We start from the raw sequence: 20,376 nt of genomic DNA, 5'->3' as shown, positions 1-20,376 counted from the left end.
AAATGTTCTTTTCTTGTAAGAGATTAAAGGTTTCGAAGATGACTAGGGACTGTTCGTGTCGCCATGTGACAACACTTGGGTGTTCCTATGAAAACGCCATTGGGGGTCTTAGCTCCTGGTTGCGGCTGGTGTCCAAATCAACCCTGCATGGCTGATGGCTTCTTTTCTTAGTAATTGTTCCTGTGAGTTCTCCTCGAAAAGGCTCGAGAGTGAAGTGTGCGAAAAAAGAGATCAAGGTAATTATACTCCGAGACAAAGATGTTGATTGTTCAGGTGGAGGATCTTACGTTTTTTCCGAGACTGAGACCGAGACTGAAGATGGTGGCGTGACCGAACGAAGGATCCTGTTGGTACAAAGAGGATTGGAAGGCGTGGTGCGAAGGGGGGATGGAACAGCTTGATAGCAGACGAAGGACCATGACGATGGACAGGAGGCAGGACGAAGGATTCACTTCAGGTGACATCACGTATAGTCTGCTACTTATTACTTGCCCACACTGTGGATGAGCATCTTGTATTCCTCGGCTGCATCCTGGAGCAAGAGATCGTACAAGCATTGTTCGAAGACGTCGTTAGCGAAGCAGCCCCGTCTGTGGATACAAAGTAGTTTTTGGTGAGTGAAGTGAGTTCTAAGGTGGGGTGGAGTGAGAGGAAGGGCATGTGTAAAGAGCGGTCTTGTGGGAATGACGAAGAAATCCTTGTTGAGATGAGGAGAGAGGACTGGGCAGACAGTAGAGCAGACATGGAGGAGAAAGTGGGGCAAAGGGAGACTGTGGATAGAGAAAGGGAAGGAAGGAAGGGCAATCGAGGCTACGGGATGGGCAACAGGACGGGGGAAGGAAATAGGTTATTGGAGACTACGACGACCTTATGGGAGAAAGTGTGTGTGAGAAAATTGGAAGTTTTAACAGTGTCCAATAAAAGGTGCAGGGGGAAAGGCGAATGGAAAAGAGGGGGTTAAAGAGGGCAAGGGACAGGATGAGGAGGGGCTTGGAAATAGTGTTTCATATTCCTTACTACCTGCCATCCTCATCTATAAAGTTATCTAATCTTTTCTTAAAACAGCCAATACTTTTAGCGCTCGCTACGTGTTTATCAAATCTATCCCATTCGTTAACCACTTTGCTGGTAAACCAGTTCTTACCTATTTTCTTTTTAAACCTAAATTTGCCCAATTTAAGTCCATTACTACTAGTCCTGCCCTGCTAGCTCAAAATAATGACCTTGCTTGCATCACCCTTGAAAACCTCTATTACATCACGACACACTCTTCGTCGTTCCAGAGAAAGTGAATTAAGGTGTCTAAGCTTGTCGTCGTAAGGTAATACCTTGTATCATTTTGGTCATTCTCCTCTGTACACATTCTAGTGAATTAAAATCGATTCTATATGATGGGGAACAAAACTGTACCCCATAGTTAAGGATGGGTATAACTTTTTTTGCTATAGCCAGATAGAGTTTAATGATTACCTTCGCACTTTTGTCTATAACCGTCCTAGATATAAATCCTAATCTCCTATTAGTCCTATTCATGGCACTAATGCACTGTTCCCTGGATTTAAGCTCCAGACTCACTAAACTCCTGAGTCCTTTTCCCATTCTCTTTTCTTTAATATGGCGTTATTTAATCTATACCTGTTAGCTGAGCTGTGTAAGCCTACATTTAGCACACTAAACTTTGGGATATTAAAATCCATTTGCCATTTATCCGACCATGGAAACAATTGATCAAAGTCCTGCTGCAGTATCCCAACACCTTACCCCGACCTTATATAGCATCCTGTTTTAGTGTCATCCGCAAGCTTAATATTAACCCCATTGTTCAAGCCGTTTATACACATAGTGAACAATAAGGGACCCAAAACCGAGCCTTTGGGAACTCCACTAGTAACACTACCCCATTTATTGAGGAAGGGGAAAGAGGCAAAGAACGTGTGCTAAAGCAAGAATGTACAAACAGAATAGAAATAATTCAAATCGAAGGAAATTAAATATCTGAATAAAAGTAGTAATAATGATGAAATTATATTAAATATATATTTCAAACTAAAATATAAAATCAAAGGTGAAGAATATATATAAATGAAGGCAAATAAAAGTAAACAAATGTGGAGAAAGGATAAAAGTATAAAAGATGCAACTAAAAGAAATAAATCCTTAACCAACCGAAAATTATTAAAATCCTTGGAGCTTCTTTTGCCATGGTCATGTAATGATCAAAATCCAGTTAGAGGTCCATCACACACATTTTGAACATTTCGGATCTAAAGCAGTTCCTGCTGTTTGGTAGTCACGTCAGGTCAGGAGAAAATAATAATAATTGTAAATTAAAAATGTGGTAAACTTGACGGAATTAAACTTAAGAAATATAACAAAGTTTTTACTGTGTATACAATAGATTATTTTAATAACAAACATAAAAATCACATCATAAATATATGGTTTTTTCTTGAAAGGTGTTTGTTAAATTTATGTGTAAATAATTAGGATTTAGTACAAGCTATTGGGTCATTAAATGTGTGTGGTTGTGGCACAGAGGAGAGTGAAAGGGAAGATACTGGTTCTATGTTTGTGAAAAGGAAAGTTGGATGTGTTAACGTTAAGTAAAACTAAGCTGAAAGGGAGAGGTGTTTTTGAGGTTGGGAGTGTGGTGGGGAGAGTCAGGAGCGATGAAGGCGCGTGGGGGCATTAGCTCTACTAGTAAATGAGGAGATGGGAAAGTGCGTGGTAGAGTGGAGGGAAGTGTCTTTGAGGCTGATGTGGGTGAAAGTGATACTGGGATGGGAGATGCGGTTTTTTGTGTGTGTGCATGTGGACCTGGTATTGAGAATAGTGAAGAGGAAAGAGAGTTTTTTTTTTTTTTTTTTAGATTGATTTAAATGAGTGTTTGAAGAGTTTTAGGAGTAGTATAAACGCAACGGTGGAGGATCTCAATACTAGAGTAGGGGATGAGGTAATAGAAAGGAAGTTGAGAGTGAGTGGTAAATCTTAGTGGAGATTTAATGTTGGAGATGTTGTTTAGAAATAGGAGTGGGATGGGTGGATGCCCTGGATGACTACCTCACTTATATGGGAAAGGAAGCCTATTGGTATATAGATAGATAGATAGGCAAAGAAAAGGTGCCCAAAGGAACAGCTTGTGAAAATGTATAATCAGCAACAGAAGTATTGCCAATTCTACACAGGGAGTAATAATGCGCAATTAACCAGTGACTGTGTCATTGCGTAAAGGAGAGAGTAGTGGTGATAGTATTCTTGGCGGTGGATTGAGACAGTGTTGGATGTAACGGATACAACGACGACGACGACGATGACGACTACGTACCTGCACTCGACCTGGACGTAGGGTTTGCGGTAGAGATTGTAACAGTCGTCGCACACACGGTCGAGTTGTTTGTACATTTGCCGGTCGTAGGATCCCATACAAGTGGCGTCGAAGAGAGACCGCTTCGCCAGGCTGCGTCCCAATGGTTGCGGCGCCTGGAGTGCCACAGGGGAGGGGGCAGCAGCTGCTGAAGTGTCCGTCAGAGCTTTCTCTAATCCAGAGAACCTGCTTGAGACGGTGCGACTCTGTACGTAGACTGACGCCGACAGGGTGAGCAAAACTGCTACAACGATTGACATCTGAAGTGGAAGGGAGTACAACAGGGAGGTGAAAAGGGTGCCAATTTATCCTACAAAGGTGGAGAGATCTTGATTTTTTTTTTCTGTGTTTTGTATGCATCAACTAGGGGTTCTACCCCTGAGCACAATATTGCTCCAAAAAGGCGGAGTCATGGAGATTTACAAATAGTCGTGGAAAATAATAATAGAAGTTAGTACACATTAGTTTTCACCCATTAAATAATAATAGTAATAATGATAATAATAAGTGTGACTGGTCAATATCCCTTAGGGGGTAGGGAGAAGTTGGTGTCAGAAACATTTAGCCGTGAAGGGCAAACGACAGTGGAGTAGTATTAAGCAACATATCACAGGTTGGTAGCCCTGCCAGTCAGCGAAATATTGCATGCAGTAGTAACTATCATACATTCAGAAAAGACATCAGCGGGTCTTGAATGTTTATAGTAGGCATCTGACCTCTTGTGCATCGATGTTATATATCTATTTATCTATTTGTTTATGGGTTAATTATTATTCTGTTACAAAATCCAACTCGGCGCCCAAGCTGTACACCCTAGACAATGCCAATAAAAACGCCTAAAGGAGCTCTGGTAAAGGCAGGATCGGCCAAGCAACTTACTGCCAGAATTGACTTTGTTCGTGAAATCTGAAATTGTCTATTACACCTCCATGTGGAAATCGAATAGCTCAGGGTTTACGTGATGAGGAGCTGAGTTTCTCTCTTAAACATGCGTAACATGTGTGTGTGACTCGTGAAAGAATGCATATATAAACAATTGCACAATACTAAAGTGTACACGGTAACTCAGTCCTCACCTCTACGCCTGTTCCTTCTCGAACTATGAACACGAATCTTTAGAATGAGACGACCTGTGTAGGGGTACTCGTAGAATTCAATTCTCTCGTAGGAGATTAACCAACGTGATAACCACTTGAAAGGATTGAAATTCCATCTGTATGTCTGTCTCGAAGTGGGATGAGGTCAGGTGATTGCATACACATACACTGGCTCATACAAATATATACTACAATGCACATTCCACTGTATACGTTCATATTCCGAGATATATGGTTAAAATAACACAGAACTATGAACCTAGATACAGACACACGCTGAAGGAAACGGACTTGCAAGTCGCCACAACCATTTGCACGCACAGTGTAAAACACGGACAAGGACACAAACAGACGCAGGTGCAAAGGCATCTCGATGAAAGCACTCCACGATTATGACGAAAATCACAAACCACTGCATGACTAAGGACACACACTTTGGCACGAAAGTGAGAATGACAGATGAGGTGCGCACGTACAGGTTACGGGCGAGAAGATCGTACCTGGTGATTGGCCATTGTATTGATGAAGGTAGAGTCGGAAATCTGGCGACGATCGGACGTTGATGCTGCTATGAGAGGTAGATGAGTAACACAGTCGGAGGTACAACGGATGACGTCAAGCGAGCACGGGTCCTAAGCCCTCGGGTAGGTGAGCGTCCTGTGCGTCTTTGGTTGCGAGCCACAGACTGAATGGAGAATCCACCGAAGCGGCTCGCTTTATACTCCTCGGCGGTGGCGTTGTGGAGGGAAAGGGGGATCTCCTGTCACGCTGCAATCACACAGAATGGATTTTTACGTCCTTTTTGTCATGGCCTTTAGTGTTCTTCCACTTTATTGATACCTACATTACCTTTGTATAATGCAGTAGAACTATGTCATATCCATAAACGCCTGGATGATGCTATTTTTTTTCCAGCGGAAACACTTCACAGTTTTTATTGCTGTGTGAAAAGCTCTTGCACTTTCATCTCCGTACGTCATCTTCCACGAATGAAACGCATTTCAGATTCAATCCTTTAGTAATGAAACACATCTCTAGTCAAGTGCACAATGACGTATACTGTGGTCCGACTATTGACTTCGGTATATATATTTTTTTCTTCTTTTTCATTTTTCTTTTTTCGTTTGTGCGCTGGTGGCGTAATAGGAAGCGTGTTTGTTTTCCATTGGATTGGTTGTGGGTTTGAATCCCGCACTTGTCTCCAATACCCGTGAGTGGCCTTCCCCAAAAGTCGAAGTACATGATATGGCAGAGTTGACGGCCTTGGTCGCAGCTACGTGCCTCCTGGTGTAGGCTCCTCACTCTTCATCCGTCTCTTTATCATTCTGATATAAAACCAATTCCTTTAACTCGTTCTCTACTATGGTGTTCTTTACAGATTATGTGGTGCTGGTCTTAAACGTGATGTGCAGCCACGATTGTGGCTAGTATGTGACCTGCGGCCATGATTCTAGTTTAGCAGGTGATCTGCAGTAACGATTCTGCCGCCACAATTTGATCGAATCTGTGATCAATGGCCAAGTTTTTGGTTTGCTGTGTATGTGATCTGTAGCCACAGCTCTGATCTAGCATGTGAGTTACAGCCACAATTATCTTTTAGTATTTAATTTGCAGCCACGGTTCTGATCTAGTATGTGACCCGCAGTCACGGGATGCTACTTTTCGGGACGCATGAACTCTTTTGGTTACCTCTCCTAGTGCGCTTGCCCATCATGTTTATTTCTTTATATCTGTACACTTCTCTCCATGAAGATGACCAAATGTCACTTGAGTTTCTGCTACACGCCCTTGCTTGAAAGCTTGAAAGTATTCAGTACAAACTCAGACATGCTTCCATTGCTGTCGGCTTCCTGTTTACATGTACTCAGGATGGCCTCCTACCGGTACACACACACACACACACACACACACACACACACACACACACACACACACACACACACACACACACACACACACACACACACACACACACACACACACACACACAGCATACACTTTGATCATCAAGGAGGTCAAGAGGACGAATGAGAACGGAGGGAGGAAGCGGCATGGTCGGAGTCACCTGAGAAGTATAGAGAACGAATGAGGTGAGAGAGAGGGACATGACATGGATGAAGTATAGTAGCTGTTCATTTTCTGAGATTGCATGCACTGTACTTTGAGAATGTCCTGGTAAACACGAAACGTCAGTGAATAAAACTCTAACTGTTCACTGTGTTTAGTTCACCACCCGCTCATATGCGTATATATATATATATATATATATATATATATATATATATATATATATATATATATATATATATATACATCACAACTAACACCACAGTCGGAAGAAAGAAAGATTTAAGTAAGCAAAACTATTTATTTCGGCTGCTAACTGCAATCCTCTTCAGTAACATAAAGTGTAAGGAGGATTGCAGTTAGCAATCGAAATATATAGTTTCGCTTGCTCAGTTCTTTCTTTCGCCCGACTGTGGTGTTAATTGCGATTTACAAAAATGTGACTAATTTTTCTCAACAAAGATTAGTCACATTTTTGTAAATCGCAACTAACACCACAGTTAGGTAAATGTCTATATTTCTCCGCATGAACCACCAAGGCGTTTGATGTTCGGTGAACCCTCAGGTCACTCTTGTGCTCATATGTCCGCTTTTGTAGGCCTCTTCCTGTCTCCCCAAAGTAGTTTAAGTCACAGCCACCACATGGGATTCTGTAAACCATGCTGTTGTTATTATGTTCTTTTCTACCCTTACCTGTCACTACTTCACCTATCTTCGTACTGGATGTACTGGTGATCTTGAGCCCTGCTCTGCGGAGTAAATGTCCTAACTCTTCTGTGTACTTGGAGTTGGGAACCACAATGTAGCCACCTTCCTTAGTCTACTTGATCTCATCCTTTTTCTTTTTCATTATTTCAAGCGCTATTTTCCTCAAACTATGGAGTAACCCTTCTGTATATTTAAGTCCTGAGAACACTTTAAAAATGTATTTGACCTCTCTGTCGATACGTTCTTAACTGCATACCCGGAACGCTCTGAGAAAAAATCCAATTATTACTCCTCTCTTTATCCTTTCACTATGTGCCGAAAAGTAGTGAATGAGGTCATTTTTGTTTGTAGCTTTTCTGTGAACCAAGAAACCCACCGTACCGTTATCCTTCCTCCAAATTACTACATCTAAGAAAGGTAAACTTTGATCCACATCGTGTTCCACTGTGAACCGAATATCCCTGTCTACCATGTTCAGCCTATTAAGTTTGGTGTTGAAATTGGTTTTCTCCGGGGCAATGACTAGGTCAAATACTAAATATTAAAACAAGGGTTAGACAAGAAAAAACGAAAAATAGTCGAGGCAGCTTTCATAGCATCCCAGCCCTGCTGTAACCATCGGGATGGTTTTATTAAGCTGTCCAAAACGTTCGGCTGGATGGTCCTACAGGAGTTGAAGGGTACGAGAGGGAGGGATAGGGTGGGTTAAGGAAAAAACGCGGAATGATGTAAGGGATAAAACTGTTGATTTCCTGACCATGTTTGTACACTCTGAAGAAGCTCTGTTAAGAGCAAAACGTCAGTTAATAAAAACTTCAACGATTCTCGGTGTTTATTTCACCACCCTGCCACTCATTTTGTCGTCCATTCCTCAATATACATACATACATACATATATATATATATATATATATATATATGTATATATATATATATAAATATATACATATATATATATATACATATGTATATATAAATATGTATATATATAAATATATATATAAATATAAATATATATATGTATATATATAACAATTCCGATAGTCGTCCCCGGACTCGAGCCGGGACTATGCAAAATGCAAAGCCGGAGCATTTTGCAAGGTCCCGGTTCGAGATCGGGAACGACTGTCGGAATTATTTGATTTACATATGTCGTCAATGGTGATTCTATTCACACACGCACACACACACACACACACACACACACACACACACACACACACACACAAACACACACACACAAATATATATATGTGTGTATATATATATATGTATATATATATATATATATATATATATATATATACATATATATATGTATATCATTATCCCTAACGAGCCAGATATTTTTCGTATGCCTGGTAGCGAGACCAAGGTTGGCTGCCTCCAGTGCATGCAGTGTTTCCAGGCTTGGTACTGTTTGAGATTCGACAGGGGGAGGAATACGTTTTTGGGTCTCCGGATTTTGCCCTCCATTTACGTAAGTTTTCATTGGAGGGTTTTCTTGTCCTCGGCTTCTAAATGTCTGACCCATGCCATTCCCGGCCATCGGCTTTCTGTCTCGGGGAGGGCCTCTGACTAGTAGCATCGCTCTCAAATACTTGCTCATCCTCGCTAAATGTTCTTTTCTTGAGGGGATTAATGGTCGTCTTCCTGTCGTTCCCATGTGAACGTCTTTGGGTTTCTCCGCTCCTAGCTGCGGATGCTCTTCAAATTCACCTTGCATGGCACATGGCTTCTTTGCTTTGTGCTTTTATCTTGTGAGTACTCCTCGGGAAGGCTCGAGACTGAAATACGGGGAAAGAGATCAAGGTACTTGCACTCCGATACTACACGGGAGATAAAGGCGTTGGTTGTTCTGGTGGAGGATCTTATTGTTTTCCGAAGATAAGAAAGATCGTGACGAGACCGAACGAAGGATCCTGTTTGTACAAAGAGGATCGGAAGGCATGGTGCGAAGGGGGAATGGAACATGATCCATAACAGTTTCTTATGTCCACTTTTACCACAGATGACCATTTTGATTTAGCTTGAAAAAAAGATAATTTTTTTCATGTATGTTTTCTACGTTTGGTACATGGGATCACTTGTTAATCGTGCTTACATTTGTTTGTCTAGAAAACAGTCAAGTAGTTTTACTGCATATGAAGGTACAAAAAAAAACTTTGTACTCTCATTTTGGTCATTCTGACATGTTAAGATAACTTGGAGAAAATGTAGTGGCACATTTGTAAATAGTAATCACGAAGAACCCACAGTCGAAATAAAAGGAAACTTAGAAGAGAGTATAACTTCTATATTTCTGCTAACAAATATAGCCCGCTTCAGGAAAGAACAGGTTACAAGAATTTGTAGAGACATAGGCACAATTGAGATATGAGTAGAAGTGGAACGCGCAGAGCTAAAAACAGGGCGATCTGTCTCGCAGGGCGGAGTCAGAGGTGAGGGAATGTGTGGGTGGAGGTGTGAGGTCAGAAGGGAAACGGGGTCAAGATTGGTGAGGGAGTGGGGTCAGGAGGGTGAAAATTCTTAACCAAACGGCTCACAGCTATCCGTGAGATTATGTGCGGGGACCATTACTTTTAGAGATGTTCAAGTTCGGACATTCTTCGATTAAGGCGGATTCAACAACTTTTCTTCTAAAGCTACAGTTGGAATTGAACAAAATTTTGGCCTTGTCCCAGTCAAAGTTATACTCTCTTCTGAGTTTCCTTTTATTCCGACTGTGGGTTCTTCGTGATTATGTTAAGATAAATTTATTATATATATGTACTAGTGTAAGGCCTCCTTGAGAGTAAGAACTTGATTAAAAACTAGACCTTCTTGTTATAATCCTCCTTTTTGAATAACTATGTATTATTATTTATCATTACTACAATTAGGATAGATATTTCTGTCATTAGACTTAGCTATCTTCTTTATATTTGGAGGGAGTTTTGCTGGCAGACGCAGGATCACGTGATTTTACCTGATGGCGTGACCAAGCGTCGACCTCGCGTCATCGTTTTTGAACACGCAGTCAGAACTCGCGTCGAGTTCAAGCAGCACAGACGTCTAGGAGAAAAATGAGTTATTCAAACCGTGTGCTGTGGTGTGTGTGCAACCATTGTATATTTTCCTATATGATAATCTACTCTGATACATATATTGTAAGCTACAAGAACTCCACAGTTTCATTCAAACGAACTCTGTATTGTTGTGAACTTCTGATTGTCCCTGAAACTCAAAATTCTGGCAAGATGCGAATCAGATGACTCATATTACCAACATCGGAGAGCGTCGCTTCAATCACACGACGATGCAATTCCCTACGATATTCTGATTTAGCTTCCATGCAGCTATCCTCTCTATTCTAATCAGCTTTTAGCAGGCTCAGTCCACTTGAGCCAGCCCTGAGTTTTGTGGGCTTTCTCATCGTCTCCACCAAGGTTTGTCTCTTGTAGAGATAGCCCTGTGAGTAGCATCAATCTCAGGGAAGCGTGCCATATGCCCACATAATCAAAGCTGATGTTCACAAATTATGCTAGAACAGGCCTTGACTTAAACCCACGGAGCAGTTGTTCTTTTGACTCAAATTCATATCAGCGACAACTTAATAGACCTCCTAAGGCACTTGGTGCCAAAGACGGCGAGACACCTCTTCAAATCAGTATTCATTGCCCAGAAATCACATGGATCCGCAGATCCCACAACACCATACGATCCATTAAACTATTACTGACCTGCCGAGCGTGATCCCAGGCCCCTGGAACTTTAGTAAGTAAATGCAAACCACGGACGTCAACGGATGGGTGAGGTATATATACGTCTTTGGGTCGCTTGTAAATAAAATTCTAACCCAACTAAATAATAGGAACTCATGAACCCTCGATCCTTCTTCCTGTAGTCAACACCCCCTACATTGGTGACCTTCCGGAGTGACCAAATGAACCCTTCTCCCATTGCTGCGACCCCCATCATCGCTCGAGGTGCTGGCAATCGCCCCCTATCACCCGAAGCTGACGGAGCTAGCAGGAACATCTTCAGGCTCCGTCAGATGATGCTCCTCGAAACGTCGTTTCCTTGTCGACACCGGCGCTTGCACTTCCATATTCTATGCCTCCACAGAAGGATCCCGAGGCCCCAAGGACGTTGACGTGAGGCTCACTGCCGCCAACAGCACCACCATCAGCTCTTCCGGGTGGAAGCGCCTACACCTCGCCTTCGAGAGTCACCAGGACTCATAGAGCAACATCCTGGCAAACATCAGGACTCCCTTCCTCGGTACTAACTTTCTCACTCATTACAGGTTACAGGTCGAAGTCGCTAGCAGTCGCTTGGCATGCGCAACAGCATCCGTTTTGAAGCTCCTACAAATCGCACCACAGCCGACCACGGCCGCTGCCACCAAAGCCGTGTATTTCTAACCAGCATTTGAATCCAGGTAAAAGAAAACCATTGCTTCTGCATGTAACATTGTATTTTCGTTCACATATTCTCTATGTAGACCTTACATGACTATAATACTGTTGTCGAAATTCGTGGTAATTGTGCACGTGTACATAGACACCTGAATACGCACATATGCACGTTTACATATCTACAAAATATGTCACATGCATATATGCTCACCCTCTTAAGTACGATAGCATACCGTTAGGCATGTCACAGACAAACATGAACATGGCAATGCAAACAATGGGAGGATGTGCCGGGTAGCAAAGAATACATTATGTTGGGAAGAAGAATGGAGGAAGTGAAGAGGAAGCTCGAATGAGGGAGACGAGGTAAGGGTAGAGGAAGGAAAACGAAGTAATGCAGTAACCGAGTGCTTGTAGATTGTGGTTAGGAGAGAAGAAGAGTTGAATAGAAGAGACCAGTGACTGTTCATGCTGCGATGGAATGGGAGAAAGACTGCAAACATGAAGGACCACCATTGTGCAGTGGAGATAGGCTAGTCAGTAAGGAGTGTGGTATGACAGGCGTTGATAAGATAGGTAAGAAGAAATAGTGGGAATGAAAAAGAGAAGATAAACAAAACGACAGTACCAGTGCTGTGCACCTATGACTCCATGCACTTCCACCGATACGCACCATCAGGTGCGTCCACTATCGGCGGTGCAAGCTCTGACCAGTGCTGTGCACCTATGACTCCATGCACTTCCACCGATACGCACCATCAGGTGCGTCCACTATCGGCGGTGCAAGCTCTGACCTTGGTCATAGAATTCGGCTGTACACCAGGCAGCACCCACTTCACCCGCGATACACATCACTGATGTGATGGGATCGGCCAGTGAGAAGAAGGGGCTCGTCTGCAGAACTTACAGTGTCGCATACACTACCATAGTACCGGGAGTGTCTACTGCTCGATTGTATGAGGTAGCTACACACTTGCATATCATATATCTATCATGTGGCTGTGTGTATGTGTACACAAACACACACACACACAAATCAAACACTACCACATACACTCATACACAATCTTTGCATCTCACTACAGTGGGAATATTTAAGAATAGTCATAGCTGCTTGCGTCTCCAAGTAGACACACACTCTATACTTAAAGTTATCTTTGGCATATATCTTGACTAAATTTGTTATAAATAGATATTCAATAAATTAACTAATATATAATTTGCCCTAGGCTGGGGTGAAGTAAAAAGGATAAAACTAAAGACTACAAAAATAAAAGCGGTCGGTGGTATAAAGGGTGCGGAGGCCATTATTTGGCGATGACAGTGGAAGGTTGTCTTGTTCCCGTCCAGCGGGTTTCTGTTCTCGGGGAAGGCCTCTGACTAGTAGCATCGCCCAAGTGGTGGGCTCTCAAACACTTGCTCAGCTTCGCTAAATGTTCTCTTCTTGAAGAGATTAAAGGTTTCGAAGATGACTAGGGACTGTTCGTGTCGCCATGTGACAACACTTGGGTGTTCCTATGAAAACGCCATTGGGGGTCTTAGCTCCTGGTTGCGGCTGGTGTCCAAATCAACCCTGCATGGTTGATGGCTTCTTTTCTTAGTAATTGTTCCTGTGAGTTCTCCTCGAAAAGGCTCGAGAGTGAAGTGTGCGAAAAAAGAGATCAAGGTAATTATACTCCGAGACAAAGATGTTGATTGTTCAGGTGGAGGATCTTACGTTTTTTCCGAGACTGAGATACGTTTTTTGCCGAGACTGAGGAATATGATGGCAAGACCGAACAAAGGATCCTGTTGGTACAAAGAGGATTGGAAGGCGTGGTGCGAAAAGGGGATGGAACAGCTTGATAGCAGGCGAAGGACCATGACGATGGACAGGAGGCAGGACGAAGGATTCACTTCAGGTGACGTGACGTATAGTCTGTTACTTATTACTTGCCCACACTGTGGATGAGCATCTTGTATTCCTCGGCTGCATCCTGGAGCAAGAGATCGTACAAGCATTGTTCGAAGACGTCGTTAGCGAAGCAGCCCCGTCTGTGGATACAAAGTAGTTTTCGGTGAGTGAAGTGAGTTCTAAGGTGGGGTGGAGTGAGAGGAAGGGCATGTGGAAAGAGCGGTCTTGTGGGAATGACGAAGAAATCCTTGTTGAGATGAGGAGAGAGGACTGGGCAGACAGTAGAGCAGACATGGGGGAGAAAGTGGGCCAAAGGGAGACTGTGGATAGAGAAAAGGAAGGAAGGAAGGGCAATCGAGGCTGCGGGATAGGCAACAGGACGGGGGAAGGAAATAGGTTATTGGAGACTACGAGGACGTTATGGGAGAAAGTGTGTTTGAAAAAATTGCAAGTTTAAACAGTGTCCAATAAAAGGTGCAGGGGGAAAGGCAAATGGAAAAGAGGGGGTTGAAGAGGGCAAGGGACAGGATGAGGAGGGGCTTGGAAATAGTGTTATCTAATCTTTTCTTAAAACAGCCAATTGTTTTAGCGCTCACAAGATGTTTATTAGATCTATTCCATTAGTTAACCACTTTGCTGGTAAACCAGTTCTTGCCTATTTTCTTTTTAAACCTAAATTTGCCCAATTTAAGTCCATTACTACTAGTCCTGCCCTGCTAGCTCAAAATAATGACCTTGCTTGCATCACCCTTGAAAACCTCTATTACATCACGACACACTCTTCGTCGTTCCAGAGAAAGTGAATTAAGGTGTCTAAGCTTGTCTTCGTAAGGTAAATTCCTTATACCTTTTATCATTTTGGTCATTGAGTTCTGTACTAATTCTAGTGCATTAACATCCATTCTATAGGATGGAGAACAAAACTATACCACAAAGTAAAGGATGGGTATGACTATTTTGTTATATCCAGATAGAATTTAATGGTTACCTCTGGACTTATGTTAATAATCGTGATAGATATAAACCTTAATACCCAGTTAGTCCTATTGATGGCACTAATGCACTGTTCCCTGGATTTAAGCTCCAGACTCACTAAACTCCTGAGTTCTTTTCTCATTCTCTTTTCTTTAATATGGTGTTATCTAATCTAAACCTGTTAGCTGAGTTGTTTAAGCCTACATTTAGCAAGGTACACTTTTAAATATCAAAGTCAATTTGCTATTTATCCGACCATGGAAACAATTGATCAAAGTCCTACTGCAGTATTCCAAGTCCTTACCCCGACCTTATATATCGTCCTATTTTAGTGTCATCCGCAAACTTACTATTAACCCCATTGTTCGAGCCGTTTATACACATAATGAACAATAAGGGACCCAAAACCGAGCCCTTGGGAACTCCACTAGTAACACTACCCCATTTATTGAGGAAGGGGAAAGACGCAAAGAATGTGTGCTAAAGCAAGAATGTACAAACAGAATAGAAATAATTCAAATCAAAAGAAATTAAATATCTGACTAAAAGTAGTAATATTAATGAAATAATATTAAATATATATTTCAAACTAAAATATAAAATCAAAGATGAAAATATATATAAATCAAGGCTAAGAAAAGTAAACAAATGTAGAGAAAAGATAAAATGATAAAAAATACAACTAAAAGAAATAAATCCTTAACCAACCGAAAATTATTCAAATCCTTGGAGTTCTTTTGCTATGTTCATGTAATGCTTAAAATCCAGTTTGAGGTCCATCACACACATATTGAACATTTCGGATCTAAAGCAGTCCCGGCTGTTTGGTAGTCACGTCAGGTCAGGAGAAAATAATAATAATGGTAAATTAAAAATGTGGTAAACTTGGCGGCATTAAACTTAAGAAAAATGACAAAATGTTTACTGTGTAAACAAAAGAATATGTTAATAACAAACATAAAAATCACAACAAAAAATAAATCTTTTGAAGTTGAAAGGTGTTCGTACAATGTATGTGAAAATAATTAGGATTTAGTACAAGCTATTGGGTCATTAAATGTGTGTGGTTGTGGCACAGAGGAGAGTAAAAGAGAAGATACTGGCACTATGTTCTTGAGAAGGAAGTTGAATGTGTTAGCGTTAAATAAAAGTAAGTTGAAAGGGAGGGGTGTTTTTGAGTTTGGGAGTGTGGTGAGGAGAGTCAGGAGTGATGAAGGCATGGGGGAGGAGAGCATTGGCTCTACTAGTAAATGAGATGGGAAAGAGCGTGGTAGAGTGGAGGGAAGTGTCTTTGAGGCTGATGTGGGTGAAAGTGAAACTGGGATGGGAAGTGTAGGTTTTTGTGTGTGTGCATGCGGACCTGGTACTGAGAAGAGTGAAGAGGAAAGAGGTTTCCGGATTGATTTCAATGAGTCTTAGAGAGTTGTAGGAGGAGTATAAATGCAATGTTGGAGGATCTCAATGCTAGAGTAGGAGATGAGGTAATATAAAGAAAATTGAGGGTGTCTGGTAAATCTTAGTGGATACATAATATTGGAGATGTTTAGAAATGGGAGTGGGGTGGGTGGATGCCCTGGATGACTACCTCACTTATATGGGAAAGGAAGCCTATTGGTATATAGATAGATAGATAGGCAAAGAAAAGGTGCCCAAAGGAACAGCTTGTGAAAATGTATAATCAGCAACAGAAGTATTGCCAATTCTACACAGGAAGTAATAATGCGCAATTAATCTGTGACTGTGTCATTGCGTAAAGGAAAGAGCAGTGGTGATAGAATTTTTGGAGGTGGATTGAGGCAGTGTTGGATGTAATTGATAGAACGACGACGATGACGACTACGTACCTGCACTCGACCTGGACGTAGGGTTTGCGGTAGAGATTGTAACAGTCGTCGCACACACGGTCGAGTTGTTTGTACATTTGCCGGTCGTAGGATCCCATACAAGTGGCGTCGAAGAGAGACCGCTTCGCCAGGCTGCGTCCCAATGGTTGCGGCGCCTGTAGTGCTCCAGGGGAGGGGGCAGCAGCTGCTGAAGTGTCCGTCAGAGCTTTCTCTAATCCAGAGAACCTGCTTGAGACGGTGCGACTCTGTACGTAGACTGACGCCGACAGGGTGAGCAAAACTGCTACAACGATTGACATCTGAAGTGGAAGGGAGTACAACAGGGAGGTGAAAAGGGTGCCAATTTATCCTACAAAGGTGGAGAGATCTTGATTTTTTTTTTCTGTGTTTTGTATGCATCAACTCAACACAATATTGCTCCTAGAAGGCGGAGTCATGGAGATTTACAGATAGTCGTGGAAAATAAGAATAGAAGCTAGTACATATTCGTTTTCACCTATTAAATAATAATGATAATAGTGATAATAATAAATGTGACTCTAGTCAATATCCCATATGGAGTAGGGAGAAGTTGGTGTCAGAAACATTGAGACGTGAAGGACAAACGACAGTGGAGCAGTATAAAGCAACATATCACAGGTTGGTAGCCCTGCCAGCCAGCGAAATATTGCATGCAGTAGAAACTATCATACATTCAGAGAAGACATCAGCGGTTGTTTGAATGTTTATAGTAGGCATCTGACCTCTTATGCATCAATGTCATATATCTATTTATCTATTTGTTTACGGGTTAATTATTATTCTGTTACAAAATCCAACTCGGCGCCAAAGGTGTGCACCTTGGACAACTTTAATAAAAACGCCTAAAGGGATTCTGGTAAAGGCAGGATCGACTAAGCAACTTACTGCCAGATTTGACTTTCTTCGTGAAATCTGAAATTGTCTATTACACCTCCATGTGGAATCCGAATAGCTTAGGCTTCACGTGGTGAGGAGCTGAGTTTCTCTCTTAAACATGCGTAAGATGTGTGTGTGACTCGTGAAAGAATGCATATAAAAACAATTGCACAATACTAAAGTGTACACGGTAACTCAGTCCTCTCCTTTACGCCTGTTCCTTCTCGAACTATGAACACGAATCTTTAGAATGAGACGGGCGATGTATTGGTTGAACTTGTGTAGGGGTACTCGTAGAATTTAATTCTCTCGTAGGAGACTAACCAGCGTGATAACCACTTGAAAGAATTGAAATTCCATCTGTATGTCTGTCTCGAAGTGGGATGAGGTCAGGTGATTGCATACACATAAACTGGCTCATACAAATGTACACTACAATGCACATTCCACTGTATACGTCCATATTCTGAGACATATGGTTAAAACAACACAAAACTATGCACCTAGATACAGACACACGCTGAAGGAAACGGACTTACAAGTCGTCAGAACCATTTGCACGCACAGTGTAAAACACAGACAAGGACACAAACAGACGCAGGTGCAAAGGCACTCGATGAAAGCACTCCACGATTATGACGAAAATCACAAAACACTGCATGACTAAGGACACACACTTTGGCACAAAAGTGAGAATGACAGGTGAGGTGCGCACATACAGGTTACGGGCGAGAAGATCGTACCTGGTGATTGGCCATTGTATTGATGAAGGTAGAGTCGGAAATCTGGCGACGATCGGACGTTGATGCTGCTATGAGAGGTAGATGAGTAACACAGTCGGAGGTACAACGGATGACGTCAAGCGAGCACAGGTCTTAAGCCCTCGGGTAGGTGAGCGTCCTGTGTGTCTTTGATCGCGATCAACAGACTGAATGGAGACTACACCGATGCGGCTCGCTTTATACTCCTCGGCGGTGGCGTTGTGGAGGGAAAGGGGGATCTCCTGTCACGCTGCAATCACACAGAATAGATTTTTACGTTACTTTTGTCATGGCCTTTAGTGTTCTTCCACTTTATTGATACCTACATTGCCTTTCTATGATATAGTAAACTCATGTCATATCCATAAATGCTTGGATGATGCTATTTTTTCAGCGGAAACACTTCATAGTTTTTATTGCTGTGTGAAAAGTTCTTGCACTCTCATCTCCGTACGTCATCTTCCACGAATGAAACGCATTTCAGTTCAATCCTTTAGTATGAAACACATCTCTAGTCAAGTGCACAATGACGTATACTGTGGTCCGACTATTGACTTCGGCATATATATTTTTTTCTTCTTTTTCATTTTTCTTTTTTCGTTTGTGCGCTGGTGGCGTAATAGGAAGCGTGTTTGTTTTCCATTGGATTGGTTGTGGGTTTGAATCCCGCACTTGTCTCCAATACCCGTGAGTGGCCTTCCCCAAAAGTCGAAGTACATGATATGGCAGAGTTGACGGCCTTGGTCGCAGCTACGTGCCTCCTGGTGTAGGCTCCTCACTCTTCATCCGTCTCTTTATCATTCTGATATAAAACCAATTCCTTTAACTCGTTCTTTACTATGGTGTTGTTTACAGATTATGTGGTGGTGGTCTTAAACGTGATGTGCAGCCACGATTGTGGCTAGTATGTGACCTGCGGCCATGATTCTAGTTTGGCAGGTGATCCGCAGTAACGATTCTGTCGCCATTATTTGGTCGAATCTGTGATCAGTGGCCAAGTCTTTGGTTTGCTGTGTTATCAGCAGCCACGATTCTGATTTAGTATGTGATCTGTAGCCACAGCTCTGTTACAGTTACAGCCACAATTATGTTTAAGTATTTAATTTGCAGCCACGGTTCTGATCTAGTATGTGACCCGCAGTCACGGGATGCTCCTTTTCGGGATGCATGAACTCTGTTGGTTACCTCTACCAGTGTGCTTGCCCATTATGTTTATTTCCATTATTTCCTATATCTGTACACTTCCCTCCATGAAGATTGCCAAATGTCACTTGAGTTTCTGCTACACGCCCTTACACCTTTAGAGCAAGGTGCAACGCTGGTTGTTACGTTCCAAGGATGGTGTAGGGGGCGTCACTACCTTCCCCACGTCAGCGCTTTGGCAGACCCAGGAAATTCACACCACGCACTTTAAATGTTCTTAAGCGTGGGATAGACAAGTCTCCTCGTAAATTTGCTAAACATATTCAGCAGGAAAACCCTAATAGAAAAGCCATAGTTGCTTGCGTCTTCAAATAGACCTACACTCTGTACTTAGAATTATCTTTGTCATATATTTTGACTACATTTCTGTTATGAATAAATATTTTGTGAATGAAATTATATATATATATATATATATATATATATATATATATATATATATATATGTAAGATTGAAGGTGAAAGAATTAGACGAGGAGTAATGGGAGAATTTCACGCCTTAACGTTTCGACCCACAGGGTCTTGATCACAAAGCTAACAACTCAAACGTAACAGGATATTTTATACACGGACGGATCATCTTATGGGACGCTATGGAGGGCTTGTTATTTTATTTGCGTATTCTGTTATTATTAATAAGCTTGTGGCTTTTGGTAAACATATAAAGCCTTCTCTATGGTTAATGTTGTTATTAGTGTTGATATATGCTGCCTCAGTTGTCTTCCTTAGTTTCTTGGATGATCCTTTATTTAATACGGTTGTGTTGTTCCAGTCTGGAAGGTGACCATGTTTATCCATATGTATTACTATGGAGTTAGATGTCCTATGGGCTTTTACGTCATTTTTATGTTCATTTATCCTTTTATTAAGTCCGCGACCAGATTCACCAAAATATGAAGAGGGACAGCTTTTACACGGGATTTTATAAACAACGCTGTTTTCGTTAGTGGGAGTATTGTCGCTACGTGTTACCAAATGCCCTACTTTGCTACCTGACGTCCTGGCTATTTTGATGCCCGCTTTTAGGAGAAAAGTGTCTAGGTATGAATTAATATTAGAGTTTGGTACTGTGATATATCTGGTTTCATTATTACATTTATTATCATTCTTATTTTTATTTTCATCTTTACTTTTGTTAATTATTTCTTTGGCTTTCTTTTTCAACC

The 20,376-nt window shown here is 41.8% G+C and overlaps 2 protein-coding genes across 3 annotated transcripts; both read right to left on the bottom strand.

Moving 5' to 3' along the window:
• Positions 1 to 321: 321 nt before the first annotated feature.
• On the bottom strand, positions 322 to 5,137 carry LOC143040078 (molt-inhibiting hormone-like). The gene is made up of 3 exons (XM_076210739.1): positions 4,962 to 5,137; positions 3,326 to 3,624; positions 322 to 590 (listed from the first exon to the last, which is right to left on the bottom strand). The coding sequence occupies exons 1-3, from the start codon at positions 4,974 to 4,976 to the stop codon at positions 485 to 487; spliced, it is 420 nt and encodes a 139-aa protein (XP_076066854.1). The 5' UTR covers positions 4,977 to 5,137; the 3' UTR covers positions 322 to 484.
• Positions 5,138 to 13,533: 8,396 nt separating this feature from the next.
• On the bottom strand, positions 13,534 to 18,167 carry LOC143040079 (molt-inhibiting hormone-like). 2 transcript variants are annotated; one of them, XM_076210742.1, is made up of 4 exons: positions 17,990 to 18,167; positions 16,350 to 16,648; positions 15,214 to 15,325; positions 13,535 to 13,670 (listed from the first exon to the last, which is right to left on the bottom strand). In XM_076210742.1, exons 1-3 carry the CDS (start codon positions 18,002 to 18,004, stop codon positions 15,220 to 15,222), a joined length of 420 nt encoding a protein of 139 aa, XP_076066857.1. In that variant the 5' UTR covers positions 18,005 to 18,167; the 3' UTR covers positions 13,535 to 13,670; positions 15,214 to 15,219. The 2 variants fall into 2 exon arrangements, with proteins under 2 accessions (XP_076066856.1, XP_076066857.1); XM_076210741.1 differs by lacking the exon at positions 15,214 to 15,325 and having other exon boundaries at positions 13,534 to 13,670.
• Positions 18,168 to 20,376: the final 2,209 nt, after the last annotated feature.

The sequence above is a fragment of the Oratosquilla oratoria genome, chromosome 27, assembly GCF_046742065.1.
Source record: "Oratosquilla oratoria isolate Oo_2021 chromosome 27, ASM4674206v1, whole genome shotgun sequence".
NCBI classification, from domain to species: Eukaryota; Metazoa; Arthropoda; class Malacostraca; order Stomatopoda; family Squillidae; genus Oratosquilla; species Oratosquilla oratoria.
Note: the sequence above shows the minus strand (reverse complement) of the source record. Positions and strands in the feature narration are given on the sequence as shown.